The sequence below is a fragment of the Somniosus microcephalus genome, chromosome 18 (genome assembly GCF_052327205.1).
Source record: "Somniosus microcephalus isolate GS21.2 chromosome 18, FLI_Smic_1.0, whole genome shotgun sequence".
In the NCBI taxonomy this organism is placed as follows: Eukaryota; Metazoa; Chordata; class Chondrichthyes; order Squaliformes; family Somniosidae; genus Somniosus; species Somniosus microcephalus.
Window position 1 is genome coordinate 63,472,136 of NC_141004.1, and position 17,582 is coordinate 63,489,717.

A 17,582-nucleotide genomic window follows, 5' to 3' on the forward strand; every position below is an offset into this window, starting at 1 on the left:
ACACCCAAATCTCTGAACACCAACATTTGAAAGTTTCTCACCATTTAAAAAATATTGTTTTTCTATTCTTCCTACCAAAGTGAATAACCTAATTTCCCTACATTATACTCCATCTGCCACCTTACTGCCCACCAACTTAGTCTATCTATATCCCTTTGCAGACTCTGTTCTCCTCACAGCTTACTGTCCCACCTAGCTTTGTATCCTCAGCAAACTTGGATAGATTACACTCAGTCCCTTCATCTAGGTCATTAATATAGATTGTAAATAGCGGAGGCCCCAACATTGATCCTTGCGGCACCCCACTAGTTACAACCTGCCAACCTGAAAAAGATCAGTTTATCCCTACTCTGTTTTCTGTCTGTTAACCAATCTTCTATCCATGCTACTATATTACCCCCAACCCTAATCTTGTGTAATAACCTTTTATGTGGCACCTTATCGAATGCCCTTTGGAGATCCAAATATACATCCACTGGTTCCTCTTCAACTACCCTGCTAGTTACACCCTCAAAAAAACTCAAATTTGTCAAACACGATTTCCCTTTCATAAAACCATGTTAACTTTGCCTAATCATGTTATGATTTTCTAAGTGACTTGATACCACTTCCTTAGCAATGGATTCCAGCATTTTCCCCGACGACTGATGTCAGGCTAACTGGCCTGTAGTTCCCTGTTTTTTCTCTCCCTCCTGTCTTGAATAGCAGTGTTACATTTGCGACCTTCTAATCTGCTGGGACCGCTCCAGAATCTAGGGAATTTTGGAAGATCAAAACCAATGCATCCACTATCTCTTCAGCCTCCTCTTTTAGAGCCCTAGGATGTAGGCCGTCAGGTCAATGGGATTTGTCGGCTTTTAGACCCATTAGTTTCTCTAGTACTTTTTCTCTACTTATGTTAATTACATTAAGTTCCTCACCCTCATTAGACCCTTGGTTTCCCACCATTTTTGGTATGCTTGTGTCTTCTACTGTGAAGAAAGATACAAAATATTTGTTTAACGTTTGCGCCATTTCCTTATTCCCCATAATAATTTCTCCCGTCTCAGCCTCTAAGGGACCAATGTTTACTTTTGCTACTCTTTTCCTTTTTACATACTTGTAGAAACTCTTACAATCTGCTTTTATATTTCTTGCTAGTTTTCTCCCATTCTATTTTTTCCCTTATCATCCATTTTTTGGTCAACCTTTGCTGGTTTCTGAAACTCTGGGCAGGACCGGGACCGATGTCTTAGGGGGAGTGTTTGCCAGTGCTGTTGGGGAGGGTTTAAACTAAAATGGCAGGGGGTTGGGAACCTGCGCAGGGAGACAGAGGAATGGGAAACAAGGATAGAAGCAAAAGACAGGAAGGAGAAAAGCAAAAGTGGCAGGCAGAGAAGTCAAGGGTGTAAATCAAACATGGCCACAGTAAATAATAGTTCTAAAAGGTCTAAGAGTGTTAAAAAAACAAGCCTGAAGGTTTGTGTCTTAATGCGAGGAGCATTCGTAATAAGGTGGATGAATTAGCTGCGCAAATAGATGTAAATGGATATATATATATATGATTGGGATTACGGAAACATGGCTCCAGGGTGACCAAGGCTGGGAACTCAACATCCAGGGGTATTCAATATTCAGGAAAGAAAGGCAAAAAGGAAAAGGAGGTGGGGTAGCATTGCTGATTAAAGAGGAGATTAACACAAGTAAGGAAAGATATTAGCTCTGATGATGTGGAATCTGTATGGGTAGAGCTGAGAAATACCATGGGGCAGAAAACGTTGGGGGGTCTGTATACAACTCCCTCTAAACAGTAATGCCGAGGTTGGGGATGGCATTAAACGGGAAATTAGAGATGCGTGCAATAAGGGCACAGCAGTTATCATGGGTGACTTTAATCTACATATAGATTGGGCTAACCAAATTAGTGACAATACTGTGGAGGAGGAATTCCTGGAGTGTATACGGGATGGTTTCCTGGACCAATATGTCGAGGAACCAACTAGAGATCAGGCCATCTTAGACTGGGTATTATGTAATGAGAAAAGATTAATTAGCAATCTTGTTGTGCGAGGCCCCTTGGGGCGGAGCGATCATAATATGATCGAATTCGTCATTAAGATGGAGAGTGAGGTATTTGACTCAGACACTAGGGTCCTGAATTTAAATAAAGAAAACTACGATGGTATGAGGCACGAGTTGGGTAGGATGGATTGGGGAATGTTACTCAAAGGGCTGACGGTGGATAGGCAATGGCAAACATTTAAAGATCGCATGGATGAACTACAGAATTTGTTCATCCGTTTGGCATAAAAATAAAACAAAAAAAGGGACTCAACCGTGGCTAACAAGGGAAATTAGGGATAGCATAAGATCCAAGGAGAGGACATATAAATTGGCCAGAAAAAGCAGCAAACCTGAGGATTGGGAGTAGTTTAGGATTCAGCAAAGGAGGACAAAGGGATTAATTAAGAGGGGGAAAATAGAGTATGAGAGTAACCTTGCAGGGAACATAAAAACTGACTGTAAAAGCTTCTATAGATATGTGAAGAGAAAAAGATTGGTGAAGTCAAGCATAGGTCCCTTGCAGTCAGAATCAGGGGAATTTATAATGGGGAACAAAGAAATGGCTAACCAATTAAATACATACTTTGGTTCTGTCTTCACAAAGGAGGACACAAATAACCTCCCAGAGATGTCGGGGAACATAGGGTCTAATGAGAGGGAGGAACTGAATGAAATCAGTATTTGTAGGGAAATGTGTTAAGGAAATTGATGGGATTGAAAGCCGATAAATCCCCAGGGCCTGAAAATCTACATCCTAGGGTACTTAAGGAAGTGGCCCTAGAAATAGTAGATGCATTGCTGGTCATCTTCCAAACTTCTATAGATTCTGGAACAGTTCCCATGGATTGGAGGGTAGCTAATGTTACCCCACTATTCAAAAAAGGTGGTAGAGGGAAAATAGGGAATTAAAGACCGGTAGTGGAGAAAATGCTAGAGTCCATTATAAAAGATGTAATAGCAGAGCACTTGGAAAACAGTGACAGGATCGGACAAAGTCAACATGGATTTACAAAAGGTAAATCATGCTTGACTAATCTACTAGAATTTTTTGAGGATGTACCTGGTAGAATAGATAAGGGAGAACCAGTGGATGTGGTGTATTTGGACTTTCCAAAGGCTTTCAGTAAGGTCCCGCATAAGAGATTAGCGTGTAAAGTTAAAGCACATGGGATTGGGGGCAAGGTACTGACTTGGATAAAGAACTGGCTGGCAGACAGGAAGCAAAGAGTTAGAATAAACGGCTCTTTTTCCGAGTGGCAGGCAGTGACTAGTGGGGTACCGCAGGGATCGGTGCTCGGACCCAGCTATTCACAATATATATTAATGATCTAGACGAGGGAACTAGATGTAATATCTCCAAGTTTGCAGACGACACCAAGCTGGGTGGGCGTGTGTGCTGTGAGGAGGATGCCGAGAAACTCCAGGATGATTTGGACAGGTTGGGTGATTGGGCAGATGTATGGCAGATGCAGTATAATGTGGGTAAATGCGAGGTTATCCACTTTGGTGGCAAAAACAGGAAGGCAGATTATCTGAACGGCAATAGATTGGGAGAAGGAGAAGTGCAACGAGACCTGGGTGTCCTTGTGCACCAGTTGCTGAAGGTAAGCATACAGGTGCAGCAGGCGGTTAAGAAGACGAAAGGTATGTTGGCCTTCGTAGCGAGAGGATTCGAGTACAGGAACAATGATGTCTTGCTGCAGTTGTACACGGCCTTAGTGCGACCACACCGAGTATTTTGTGCAGTTTTGGTCGCCTTATCCGAGGAAGGATGTTCTTGCCATGGAGGGACTGCGGCGAAGATTCATCAGACTGATACCTGGGATGGCAGGAATGATGTATAGGAGAGATTGGGTCGATTGGGCTTATACTCGCTGGAGTTTAGAAGAATGAGAGGGGATCTCATTGAAACTTATAAAATTCTAACAGGACTAGACAGACTAGATGCAGGAAGGATGTTCCCGATGGCAGGGGAGTCCAGAACCTGGGGTCACAGTCTAAAGATAAGGGGTAAGCCATTTAGGACAGAGAGGAGGAATTTCTTCACCCAGAGAGTGGTGAACCTGTGGAATTCTCTACCACAGAAGGCAGTTGAGGCCAATTCATTAAATATATTCAAGAAGGAGTTAGATATATTTCTTATGGCTAAAGGGATCAAGGGATATGGGGAGAAGGCAGGGACAGGGTACTGAGTTTGGATGATCAGCCATGATCTCATTGAATGGCAGAGCAGGCTCGAGGGGCCGAATGGCCTACTCCTATCTTCTATGTTTCTATGTTTCTCTCCCAATCCTCAGGCTTACTATTATTCTTTGCAACATTATATGCTTCCTCTTTCAATCTAATGCTATCCTTAACTTCTTAAGTTAGCCATGGTTGGATCACTTTTCTCGTGGAGTTTTTGTTTCTCAATTAAATGTATTTTTGTTGAGAATTATGAAATATTTCTTTCAATGCTAGCCACTGCTTATCTACTGCCATACCTTTTAATCTATTTTTCCAATCTACCTCAGCCAACTCACCCCTCATACCTATGTAATTGGCTTTATTTAAGTTTAAGATTCTAGTTTTGGACTTAGGCAAGTCACTCTCAAAATTAATGTGAAGTTCTATCATATTATGATCACTGTCCCAGAGGATCCTTTACTATGAGATTATTAATTAACCCTGTATCATTACACAATACAGGATCTAAAATAGCCTGTTCCCTGGTGGGTTCCATGACACATTGATCTAGGAAACTGTCCCAAATGCATTCCATGAACTCGTCCTCCAGACTACCTTTGCCAATTTGATTTGTCCAGTCTATATGAAGATGGAAGTCCGCCAAGATTATTGCATTACTTTTGTTGCAAGCCCCTACTATTTCTTGATTAATATTCTGTCCAACGGTATAGCTACTGTTAGAGGGCCTATATACTACCCCTACCAGTGTTTTCTGCCCCTTGTTATTCCTCATCTCCACCCATATTGATTCTACTTCCTGATCTTCAGAGCCGAGATCCTTTCTCGCTATCTATGTCCTGTTGCAGTTGATTGGTATCTTCCCTGTTTGCCACACCCACCAAGTTTGGTGGCATCAACAAATTTAGAAATTGTACTCTGTATTCCAATGTCCAAGTCATTTATATACACATCAAAAACAGCAGTGGCCCCAGCACTGACCCTTGGGGAACACCAATGTCTACCATCCTCCAGTCTGAAAAACAGCCATTTACCACAACTCGCTGTTTTCTGTCCTTAAGCCAATTCCTTATCCAAGCTGTCACTGCCCCACCTATTCCATGAGCCTCAATTTTGTTAACCAGCCTTCTATGTGGTACTTTGTCAAACACCTTCCTAAAATCCATGTAGACAACATCCGTTGCATTCCCTTTATCAAAAAATTCAATTAGATTAGTCAAACACGATCTGCCTTTTACAAATCCATGTTGGCTCTCCTTAATTAGCTTAAACCTCTCCAGGTGCCCGTTAATAATCGAGGAAAAAATTGTTTCTAAAATTTTACCCACCACTGATGTTAAACTGACCGGCCTTTAGTTACCAGGATTGTCCTTACACCCTTTCTTGAACAATGGTGTCACATTTGCCACTTTCCAATTCTCAGGCACCTCCTCCACATCTAGGGAAGATTGGAAATTTATGGCAAGCCCTTCCGCTATCTCCTCCCCAATTCCCTGAGCAACCTGGTATGAAAGCCATCTGGACCAGGCGACTTATCCACTCTAAGCATACCCAGCCTTTCTAGTACATCCTGCATCAAATTTTCACCCCTTCCATTGCTTCTACCTATTCCGCTTCTACCAATATTTTGTCAGCATCCACCGACAGAAAGTACTCATTGAGTATTCCAGCCTTGCCCTGCGCCTCCAAGCATGTCTTTTGTCTCTAATAGGCCCCACCCCGCCTCTTACTACCTGCTTACTGTTTACATGCCGGTAGAAGATTTTTGCGTTCCCTTTTATGTTAATCGCAATTCTACTCTCATAGCCAATCTAATTTTCATCTTCACTTCCCCACTCAACTTATTGTATTTGGTCTGGTTCTCCCTTGAAGAATTTACCTGACATGCATCATATGTCCTTTTTTTTGTTTCATCTTCTCTATCTCCCTCGTCATCCATGGAGCCCTTGCTTTGGTTCCCTTACCCTTCCCTCTTGTTGGAATGTACCTAGCCTGTACTTGGAACATCTCCTCCTTAAAGATCACCTATTGTTCTGTTACAGTTTTTCCTGTCAGTCTTTGGTTCCATTTTACCCTGGCGAGATCCTTTTGCATCCCACTGAAGTTAGCCCTATTCCAGTTCCACTCTAGGTTGTTCCTCGCTCCTCTCCATTGCTAATCTAAATCTTATGATACGATGATCACTCGTACCCAAGTGTTCTTCCACAGACCCTTGGTCGACCTGGCCCACCTCATTCCCCAGCACCAGATCCAGCAATGCCTCCTTCCTATTTGGGCCAAGAACATACTGGTCAAGGAAATTCTCGAACACATTTCAGAAATTCCTCCCCCTCCTTTCCCTTTACCCTAGCACTTATTTTCATTGTGTTAGGAACTTGGTCTACAGGTGGACCCAACATTGTAATTTAAGAAAATAAACCACTGTATGGCTTTGACTAAAAGTATTAGTTGGAAAATATGTTAGTGAAAATCAACTATCCACCAGAAGCGCAACGACAGCAAGGAAGTCGGAGCAAAATAGGAAAACACATGCATGAGCCCAAATCTCATTGGTTCCTGTCTTTACTCCCCTTTGGGCAACCCCCCCCCCCCCACAATATTCTGAAATGAAGCTATGCATGCAAATTAAGAGTACTGATGCAGGATTTTTATGCAATTGTGTTTTATGTGGTTATTTAATTTATTCCATGGCAACATTATGCTTTGCCCAAAACTCACCAGTTATATAAAGTGCCGAGACATATGCTGTAAACGTTAAGGAAATATTCTATAACTGCATCAGAATAGTGACTGACAAATTTTTATCCGTATTAACACAACCCTCATGTTCAGCCGTTGCCACTAGGCTAGTGATCACTTTTCCATCTGCATTCCGTGTCAACCATGGATCCAGCCTCTGGACAACACTAATTCACCATATAGGGAGGACAAATTATATTCACTTACTTTGGGTGGAAGACTGCAGTAGAAATGTAGCCATTATAACCCTTCTCCTAGCACATCAAGGACTCATTGCAGCAACATTTTAAAACACATTTTGTAGACATTTTTGATGCCTCTAGAAATTGATTGTGCAGAGCTATGCCTTCTAAAGTGCATTAGGATGGTACATAACTTAAGGGAGCTTTGGTGTGAAATAGAATTATAGAATGATACAGCACAGGAGGCCGCCATTCGGCCCATCGTGCCAGAGCCGGATGAGAAAACACTACAATGATCTGATAAACAATGACCCGACAGATTTTCTGTTTGCAGTACAAACTTCACCATTTTACAAAATATTGAAGGGTGACAGTCATGTTATATTTTAGGGACTATGTACAGTTAAAGTCGCTGGATATTGTGCAACAGGGCTACCCTTTGCTCAGTGCACATGGGAATTCCATCATCGTGGTAGCACTGGAAGGAAGTGCACCACTCTGCTTGAATGACTCATGGGTGTCATTTGTGCCTCTGTCAGGCATTTAATTAGTCTTAAGGGTTCCATGACCACGCACAAGATTAACATTAGTGCTGGCGAAAATTACATCCACTGATCTATAGATCAGAACTAGGGTACAAGTACTGTGCCTTCATAAACTATTTTACGGGCAATAATGTATTTTTATTAGGCTTACCTTAAAACTCATACTACACACCCCTCTTTTTCAAAACCGGGCCACTATTTAAAGAAGTTTGTAATCACAGGAAGAATTTCAACTGAACTGCTACAGCGCACCACAGTTTAAACATGTTTTTCACAAAATGTCTCATTGAACGCTGTGCTACAGTGCATCACTTATTTTATGCCCTGTGAAGTGCAACAGCATTCAGCACCCCCCCACTTGCTGCATCCTAGTTACATACTGATGAATTATTTACAGACACTGTGAGCTGCATTGCCTCAATAGACTGTAGCTGACACTGATCTATACCACCCTCAGAGTACAGTGAAGAACTGTTAAACTCATCTCAATGCAAAACAATTTTACAAATTTAGAGGTTATGACCATTATTTTGTTACAAAAGTACTGGATTTGCAAACAAGATACACGTTTAAATGTTACTTAAAAGGCTTACAGTATATTTGCTTAGTCGCAGTCGAGGCCGTTGTCATATGCATAAAAGTACCAAAAAAATTCCACTGAAAAAAGGACTGGTATTAGCATCTCCTACATTTACAAACTGTCAGCAACCTTAAGGTAAATCAGTGGAACTCCCACCATAATCATATCTTTCTAAATAAGATGGCCACTACAAATACTACTGAGAGTTCTGTACTCAAAGTAAACTTGTCAGTTCTCTCCAGTTACTGACTAACCTGCTTGCAGCATTTTCTGCTTTTAAGTCAGACTTCCAATATATACAGCATTTTCGTTTTTTTTTACAAACATTACTAGTTTGGTTAGCAACCAGCTACTTAGTGAATATTTTCACTGGCAATCGACATGTTTTGTTCAAAGAATCATTACATCCTTTCCAAAATTACCATTATGATCAGTGGGCTCAAAAATAACCACCTAGATCTTAACAGCAAGATGAAATCATATAAATCTATGCCTGTTAGTTGTCCATGAACGTTGGGCAGTCGAATCATTATTCTATACGGTGACAGCAACTGCCTCCTTTGCAGACTCATTCAATCATTCACTGTGACAGCGCAGTCACGGGTTTATACTCGAGTTACACATTGCAAGATTAAACAACTCTTTTCTACACTTGTCTCCTAGAAAAATTCATTCATTCATCCTTGGGAAGACATCGGCACTAAACCTGTAGGTCCTATTAAAGCAAGGGCACCTGCACACATATTGGGATATGTGTGTGTATGGCTCATGGTTTCTTCTGTCAGGGTACAGGGAGCAAATGCATTCCAATTTCAACTCAAGACATCCAAAGTTTAACACAGATAAACCATGAGTACATTGTGCACACATTTACCATGTTCATATTTAAAAAATGCATATTTTTACTGCTTCTCACAATTTAAAGAGTTTTAGGGAAAGGAGATTATCATGAAAATGAACAAAGTTGTAATTCACCACCACCTTTCTCTCCACTCCTCCCCCACCACCTTGACATGATTTCCCTGACAAACTCTGCCTCAATGCCAGCTAGATTAGGCTAATATTCAATCATTCACTGTGGCAGCGCAGTCACAGGTTTATGACATTTAGCCTGACCACAGATGACCTTGGATTGCTGTGCATTTCTGACAGTACGATGGCATAAATGAAAAACATATTTATAATTAGGGGCCTAGAAATTCGATAATACAAAACAGGGCACAGGCACCGTGATGCGAGATATGTCCACACCCGTTCAAAAAGCACAGGCAGCATGGTCAACTTCATGGTGCCTGCTAATTAGCATAATTGCAGCCGAGCGCTGAATGCGCTGCCGACAGGCTGTGCACTCAGCAGAGGGCCGAAGTTCACGTTGCTCGAGCAAGGCTAGCTTGCTCATCTTAAAGGCAGTCTGTACCTCCTAAAGGTGAGCTGCCTTCTGATGAAAAATGTTAAAAGGTGCCTCAGCACCATCCCAAATGGCTCAAGAGGCCATGGAAAGGGCACCCGGGGTCTCAGGCACAGCACTTTGTGCAGGCAGTGAACACTCGAAGAGGTGTCCTCTACCCACAGGGGGCCAGGGGGCCCTCTAGAAAGGCGGCTTTGGTCCCACGACCAAAAATCGCCATGGCGGTCACGGCCAGCAGTGTCGCCTCCCAGGACCTAGCTCCAGTGCCCAAAGAAATTTCATAACCTCAGACGAGTGGGCAAGGTCAGTGAATGCATCTTCAAAAGCCATCTCCTACCAACTGCACCACTAGCCTCACACACTGCTCAATGCACGATCCCCCCACCTACCCCAGCCCCATCACTCACCTACCAACAATCTCTATCAAACACCTCACATTCCTAGCTTCACTTCATCCCCTTGGAGGAGACAGTGCTTGGCAGGGGCATGGCTGAGCCCTTAGCCAGCATGAGGACTGAAAGTATAGAAGATGCCAGAATCCTCATACGTTATCCTCCTTCTCACATCCCACTTCTCCCTCGCCCAACAATATCTTCTGATTTACAAGCTGCACATGATGTAACCATACACCTCTTGCTTTCCTGCCCTCCCCTCCCACAACCCTACCCTTGTGCCTTCTTCATTTCAGACACCCAAGAAATCCAGCCTGTCCAGCCAGCAACTGACCAAGAGGGAGAGGAGAGTGAAGAAGAAGAAACAGCCACTCGATTTCACAACCACCAGATCCTCAAGGTTGTCCTGCAAGGCCATCTGCAATCTTCCCCACTGAAAGTGGGCAGCCTTCCACCAGCCACTGGGGTAGCACTGTGTGACATCAGTAGGATAGGCAAAGGCACACACAAGACAGTCAACTAAGAGAATGCTTAAAGGTGATGAGTTGATTTCTTGATGTCATATTGGATAGATGTATAAAGTTGGATTGGAAGGTTGGTTTGTGGTGGCTTTTATTTCAGCATTGTGGCCTAGAGGACGCTGTGGTGGTCAATAACAGAGTCAAGGAAAGGTTTGGGACAAATGTTGAAAGGGGAATTGGGGCTGTGGTCACTGGTACCACAGGCAGATGATTCAACCCCATATATCCTAGCCAGAAAGGGGCTGTCTGGGTTGCCTCCTTCCTTCCGCGAGCAGCTTGTCCCCTTTGCAGCTGCTACTCGGTCTCCATGTCATGCTGCAGCCCAAGGGGGACTGAAATTAGAGCCCCGGCACCCATCCCCAGGACTGGGAGCAAGTGGTGTTCTCAGAGGCCTTCCTTTAAGAGCCAAAGCCTTGGAAACATCCAGCAGCACTCCTTACGCACTTTTTAAACGTATTACACCAAACTACTACTCCAATAAAATGCAAGGAAACCAGTACAGAAGCAAAAATCTAAACTTACTTGAAAGTTGTGTGCGTCCCTTTAAGTAGCGCTAGCAGCAGGTCTGTCATACTGTTGCACGCACTGCGTGCTTTGGAGAGGGCGTTAATAAGATCGGCAACTTCTAAAATACCATATTGTGCGTCAATTCAGCGTTGCATGCCGACTGATGTCACGATCTAGCTCATCTAAGTATCTGAAGCGAGCGCAGGCAACGACAGCGTGGCCGACCTGCCCAAAATGGCAGCCACAACGTTCTGCACTGGAAGCGAGGCGGCCGCCATTTTTTCCCCAAACAGCCGGCGCAACGGCTCCAATTTCACAACCAGTGTCTTTGCAGCACGAGAGCATTAATTTGGTTTATATACACGTCAATTGCTAGTAGTTTAAATAGATTGATACCCTGTGATACATATCTTTAAAACAATTTAATTGACAGTAGTATAAGTCACACAACTAGAGCAATTACTTGCTGGAAAGTTGAAGAAGCCATGTCAGCAAAATTGCCATGCTGGAGAACCATTATGGAAATTGTCAAAATTTTAGCCTTCACCTTCCCCTCCCCGCCCCCTTAAAAAAAAAAGACCCAGTCCAAAGTGAACTGGCAAGAGAAGCACGCTGGCTTGGTGGCTACAATCTCATCACAAACTTGACCTTTGCTCTATTTTTACTTCCTTGATCTTAGCTGGTGGCTGTTGGGAGACTACAACTGGCCTCTGCACCTTGGGGTAGAGGGGAAACTGTCACAACTATCCTGGGAAGTGCACAACTCTACTATTGATGACTGGGCTCCGCTATGATTTGCTTCCACCAACACCCAGTAAAACAGCTTGCCAACACTCACTGTCCAGACTCACATGAAGCAAGGTCAGTTGGGCAAGACACCAAAGTGCTGCTGAGACTGTATCCGAAACCCAGCATGAGTCAGTCTTCAGGAGGAGATAAACGAGAGAAAAATAAAATTAACAAGTTCATTAAAAGAGGAGAAATTTAACAGTCTAGGAATAGGGGAAGTGTTAACAACCCAACAACCCTGTGAATGCACACCAACATATGCTCCCACGCATTATTTGCACACTGACACAAATACATGTTTTTTTTTTCCATGTGACTTTTATATAAAATCAGATTAGTGCGCAGCTATTCAAGGGTTAAGACTAAGGTGCCTCTGACTCCTCTGTGGAAATAGCCATTTTCCCTAGAGACAAATTTCATATCCTGATCAAGGTAGGCGATTTTCTACTGTGTTTGTCTGCTAACGTGTAAATTAAGCTACCCCATGGATCCGTGGTAAATTTTTAGGGGATTAGAAAAGCCCCAAATTCAATCACCCGTCTCTGCTGAAAGTAACACTCAACTGAGCAGGGATAGGGCACTGCAATTTATATAACACTATCACATCTCTCAAACATGCCAAAGCACTTCACATATAATGACATGCAGTGAATGGAGTTATGTGGACAAACTCAGCTGCCATTTTGCACACAGCAAAACCCCACCATGAGATGGTTAGTTACTCAGCTTTCATTTGGAAGTGTTGGTTGATGAAGGATTTTAGCCTGGACACTGGGAGAACTCCATGCTCCTCTGAATAGTACCACTGGATCTTGTCCACCTAACCAACAGGGCTTTGGTTTAACATCTGAACTGAAAAATACCCATCACCAACAATACAGCATCCCATCAATACTGTACTAAAGTGTCAGACTAAAGTGCTCAAGTCCTGGTCTGAGATTTGTACCTATGAACTTTTAAACTCAGTGGCAAGAACACATTAAACTCAAAATACTAGAGGGCGACTCCCCCTGTGAGAGAATCAACACATGCAAGGGGGAAAAAAATTGGAGAAAACTGAAAGTAACACATGCAAATGAAGACACGTAGGCTGACAGTTTCAATAATAAACTGAGTTTGACGTTTTTTAAAGGAAGTTGTCAGTCTGAATACAGTTAAACATTGTACACCTGGATATGATCGCTTCCCGCTTCGTCTGATCAACCAGTTACAATGTGAAATTACAAAAATGTCTGTCCATGTCGGTCAAATCGGTCCATGCGTACCACATGACTTAAATCTCCCATCTGAGTGATCCCTAACCACGTGACCATTTTTGTGGTATCTATCCGGTAGAAGCGAATTACTAATGACTATTTCTACCGAGTCTTTTTCTCAACCGGCAACAGCAATCAATTCTTTGGTTCCTTGTGCTTTGCTAAATAATTAAATTACATTTGCCATTTTTACTTTTAATTTAGATATATTCATAAAGATCATTTTGCAGCAGTTATCAGACTCAGTTGTTGCAGCCTTTAAAATCCATGAACTATGACATTCCTGAGTTCTCACCACCAGAAATTTACTTCCACTGTTATATTTACTTCACCATACTATTACTTCGAATACCCAATAGCTGTTGAACAGAACCGTTGCTGAGAAAATATTAAGTCAAATTAATTTACTTGAGTGATTCATTTCTTGGGGGAAAAAAAATGAGCCATCATTACCAAAGATATCAAAACTGAGCAGTTATTTAGCAACTTCACCCAGCTCCACCACCATGATTGGAATGGAGTGTATAAAGAAAGTCATAAAATGAAGTAGCTAGTTCATTTGTTTACCTTTTCAATCACCAAAGCCACAGGGATTTAATCAACATTAAAAATGTATTTTGTCATGCAATGCTTACAGCTGCTTTCTGCCTCCCATTACATAAATACAATGATATTGTCACAAAGGTTTCCAAACCAATTTTTGCCCATGAACATTGCTGTTTTAATTCCACTAGTAACATATTTGTAAATATTAACATTCTCAACTTTGAAAAACCTTGAGTGGGATTTTTTAAATTTGTTCTTAGGATATGGAAGATGCTGGTAAGGTCACAGAGTCCATCCCTAGCTGTCTGAGGTGGTGGTGGTGGGCATTCTCCTTGAACTACATGGATCAGAACTAAACCTTGCTGTGGAGTTCATTCTAAATTAAAAGATTGAGTTAGGAAGGGCCTTGTAACATCAGGCTTGCATGTGTAGATCACGATTCAAGTCATAATGACAGCAGATTTTGCCAATCTGGAGACTTACTTTCAAAAGATGCTCTAAGTACTTCCAGAGAAGTTCCTAAATAGGTAAATAGTTCCTATACGTGGCTTAGCTCCGCTACATTTAATACTGTGCTTGTTTGTTTACTTATGCTTCATTTCTCCCAATTTAGCCATAAATAACTATTATTTTGGCCTGTTTGATATTCCACCAATTCAAAACATTGGTAGTGTAGCATGAATTCAAGTATAACACAGTTGATCAGTGACAATTGGTCATACTCTTCTGTTCAACAAATAAAAATACAGCTTCTCGATTGTAAGGGACACGGTCTGCTTAGGGGATTGGTATGAAACCATTCAGAAAAATGCCGCAAATTATTACACACACATAGCAAAGCAAGCTCGCGATAAACCTGTAAGGCACCTGCAATATAAAAGTACTTTGAATTCTGACTCCTAATCCTTTTCCTTATAAAAAGGTCCCATTTACAAGGTTAACTCCCGACCATTACAAAATCAAGACAAATAATCTACTCCAACCGAGTAAACATCATTTTAAAAAGGCAAAAGCCCAGGGTTCAAAAATCAGCCATCAACCGTTTCAGGCTATTTTTGGGAGTTTATCTGAAACCCTTCGAATTTCACACACAGCTCAGCGAAACCAAGATTTACATGCACTCCTTGCAACACCGTCTTGTTATCTTACTCTATAGGAACACATCTGTCCTTTCGTCGCCCAATCTAACACTGTTGGACGTTGCAGCAACGTATTTGCCACACGTATCTGTGAGATCAGGAGTTAATTGTCCAAAAACTTCAGACAATCTGACGATGATCTGATCGTGTCCAGAGGGGCAGACATTAAAGTGTAAAAGTTGGGAGGTAAAGTCCGCAACGCACGGGTGGATCCCCTGCGCCCAGTGCCCACTTACCCTGCTGGATGGCGGGCGAGTCCCCGTTATTTCCTGCGGCGTTGTTGCCCCCGGCGGGGATGGGGATGCTCAGCTGCCGCTCGGGCTCGGGCAGGCAGCGCTTGCAGAAGGAGTGGAGGCACGGCAGCAGCTTGGGCTCCTTCCCTTGCAGCGTATCCCGGCACACGGCGCACTCGTCCAGGAGGTTGAGGTTCACCTCCACCGGGGCCGCCGCCGCCGCAGTTGCTTTTTCTGGGCCCACTCCGGGACTGGGTCCTGGCGCTGGACTCGGTCCTGGGCTTGGACCCGGGACGGGGCCTGGGCCCACTCCAGGACTTAAGCCTGGGCTCGGGCTTGGGCTCGGTCCCGTTCCCGGTCCGGGCCGTTCGGCCGCCGCCGTCGTCGATACCGCCGCGGCCGTTGGTGGAGTCGTCGTCGTCACTACTGCTGCTGCTGTTGTTGTTGTTGTTGTTGTTACTGTCGTCGTCGTCGCCGCCCCCGGCGCCGCGCTGATCTCCGGCGCCGCTTTCTCCCGGCTCTCCGTCTCCTCCTCGTCCTCCTCCTTGTTGTCCTTGTCGGGCGGGCCGCTCTTCTCCTCGCTGACGCCGTTCGCCTCGATATTATTCCCACCTTTGTTTTCCGCCATCTTTGCTCCTCCTTGCTCCGCTGCGCTCGGCGCACGCTCACATTCAAAAACCCTCTCCAGCTCGCACCCAGACCCGCAGGCGCGCGCAACAGCGGCGCCTATTGGCCGCGCCCGCCCGTCTTTCCCCGGCGCCCGATGCAAACCGATGCGCCATTGGCTGCCGGCTGGCACGCCTGGGCCTGCCGGAGCCGCGACGTCAAACGCAGCGGACGCCGGCGTGGCTTCTCATTGGCTCCGTGACGCGGCGCGGCGCGGCTCCTCAGGGTTGCAAATGGCGGGCACGCGCGGGATTTGAATCACGTGGATGCATCTCTGAGAGCTCAGCCTGTCAATGCAGAAAATCAGAGATATGGGTTTTTTTAAAAAGGGAAAGATAATCATCAGGGAACTTTGTTTTACTATGCACAGTGCATTGAATGCACAGGTGGTTTACTCATAGTTTTACACTCAACATAAGCAGAAGGTGGAATGGGCTGCCTGTGCCAGTGGTTGTTGGGAGAACTCCCTTAAGAATCAACTAGATGCTGCATTGAAAATATGGCAGAGCTGTTCTTCTGGAAAGATATCAATATTCAAATATAATATTTTAATAATGAGTTTTGAGGAAGATGCCACATCAGAAATGCTACCTATCATTTTGCTTTTCAGAGGCTGACAAACTAACATTTTCATCTTTTGTACTTTTTTATGTATTCTAAGACATTTAATTGCATTGTTATGGTTTACACAGATGTAAATAACAAGAGGTTTTGGTATGTTCTTTTGCTTTTCCACACTTCTCAATGAAAAGATTATTGTATTTTGATTACCTTAAACTTGTAATTATATATAAGTCATAATACAACAATTCTGAGGAGTGTGAAAATTAATTTCAAGAATTGCTTTATCACTCTAACTCCTGTAATTCCAAGAAAAGAAATTCAGCACCAAATAGGAATTGAATGCTGGGCCTTCTAACTCTGTATCTTTTAAGTACTAAGATCTTGCAGTGCATTTACAGAGTTGTCAAGAGAGCTCTTTGGAAATTTTAAGCCTTATAAATCAATAACTGGAATATCATTTATAGCCCAATCATTACTAAGATCATTATTACTAATTTGTAACTAGTCACAAAAAAAACCTGAATTTATATAGCACCTTATCACATCCTCAGGACATCCCAAAGTGCCTTACAATTAATGGATAACTTTTTGAAGTGCACTCACTGTTGTTATGTAGGCAAACATGGCAGCCAATTTGTAGACAAGGACCCACAAACATCAAATAAATGAATGACTAATCTGCTTTTGGTGAGGGATATATGTTGGCCAAGACAATGAAGGCGAACTTCCTGAGGGTCTGTTCCGCCAGCACAAATGCAGTGGAGCGGAACCCCTGTCTCCCATGCCTGTGACTGCAGATCCTGGCCGAGGTGGGAGCATTGGTCTGCAAGGGTGTTCAGCAGCACCCACCTTGAAGTGCTGCTCTAATAGGAGAGAGGAGGCCCAGCAAGGGCCTGAAGAAATTCCTCCTCTTCACATCTCCTGCTCCCAATGAAGCAAGTGGGCCTCTTGGGATCGGTAATCCTTCCTTAGTAAAGGATCGGGGCCTTGAGGCTCAAGGCGGGACTTGTGTCAGCTCTCAGCTGGTGTGAGTTCCGCTGAAGCCTACCACGTGGCATAAAGGGGAGAATATGTAGGGTAACCTGGGAACTCCTCCCAGACATGTGCTCTTGACGAAGCGGAGTGGCTAGAAGATCCACTCAAAGTTGTCCGGCCTCCCGCCCCACCACTAGAAATTAAAGAGAAAAACAAGGAAAAGTCACAAACCAAAAGTGCGGATAAAAAATATAAAAATATAATCGGGGCCGAGGTTATAATCTGAAGTTGTTGATCTCGATATTGAGTCTGG

The 17,582-nt window shown here is 43.5% G+C and overlaps 1 protein-coding gene across 5 annotated transcripts in view; it reads right to left on the bottom strand.

The window, feature by feature from the left end:
• Positions 1-15,791, bottom strand: part of trim33 (tripartite motif containing 33) — a 298,400-nt gene extending 282,609 nt beyond the window's left edge. For 3 of the 5 annotated variants that reach the window (XM_086011578.1, XM_086011579.1, XM_086011576.1), the window contains exon 1: positions 15,068-15,790. In XM_086011578.1, coding sequence (XP_085867704.1) covers positions 15,068-15,692 — 625 coding nt within the window. In that variant the 5' untranslated portion in view covers positions 15,693-15,790. Of the gene's footprint in view, positions 1-15,067 lie in introns of all 5 variants that reach the window. The other 2 variants (XM_086011581.1, XM_086011580.1) reach the window with 2 other exon arrangements.
• Positions 15,792-17,582: the final 1,791 nt, after the last annotated feature.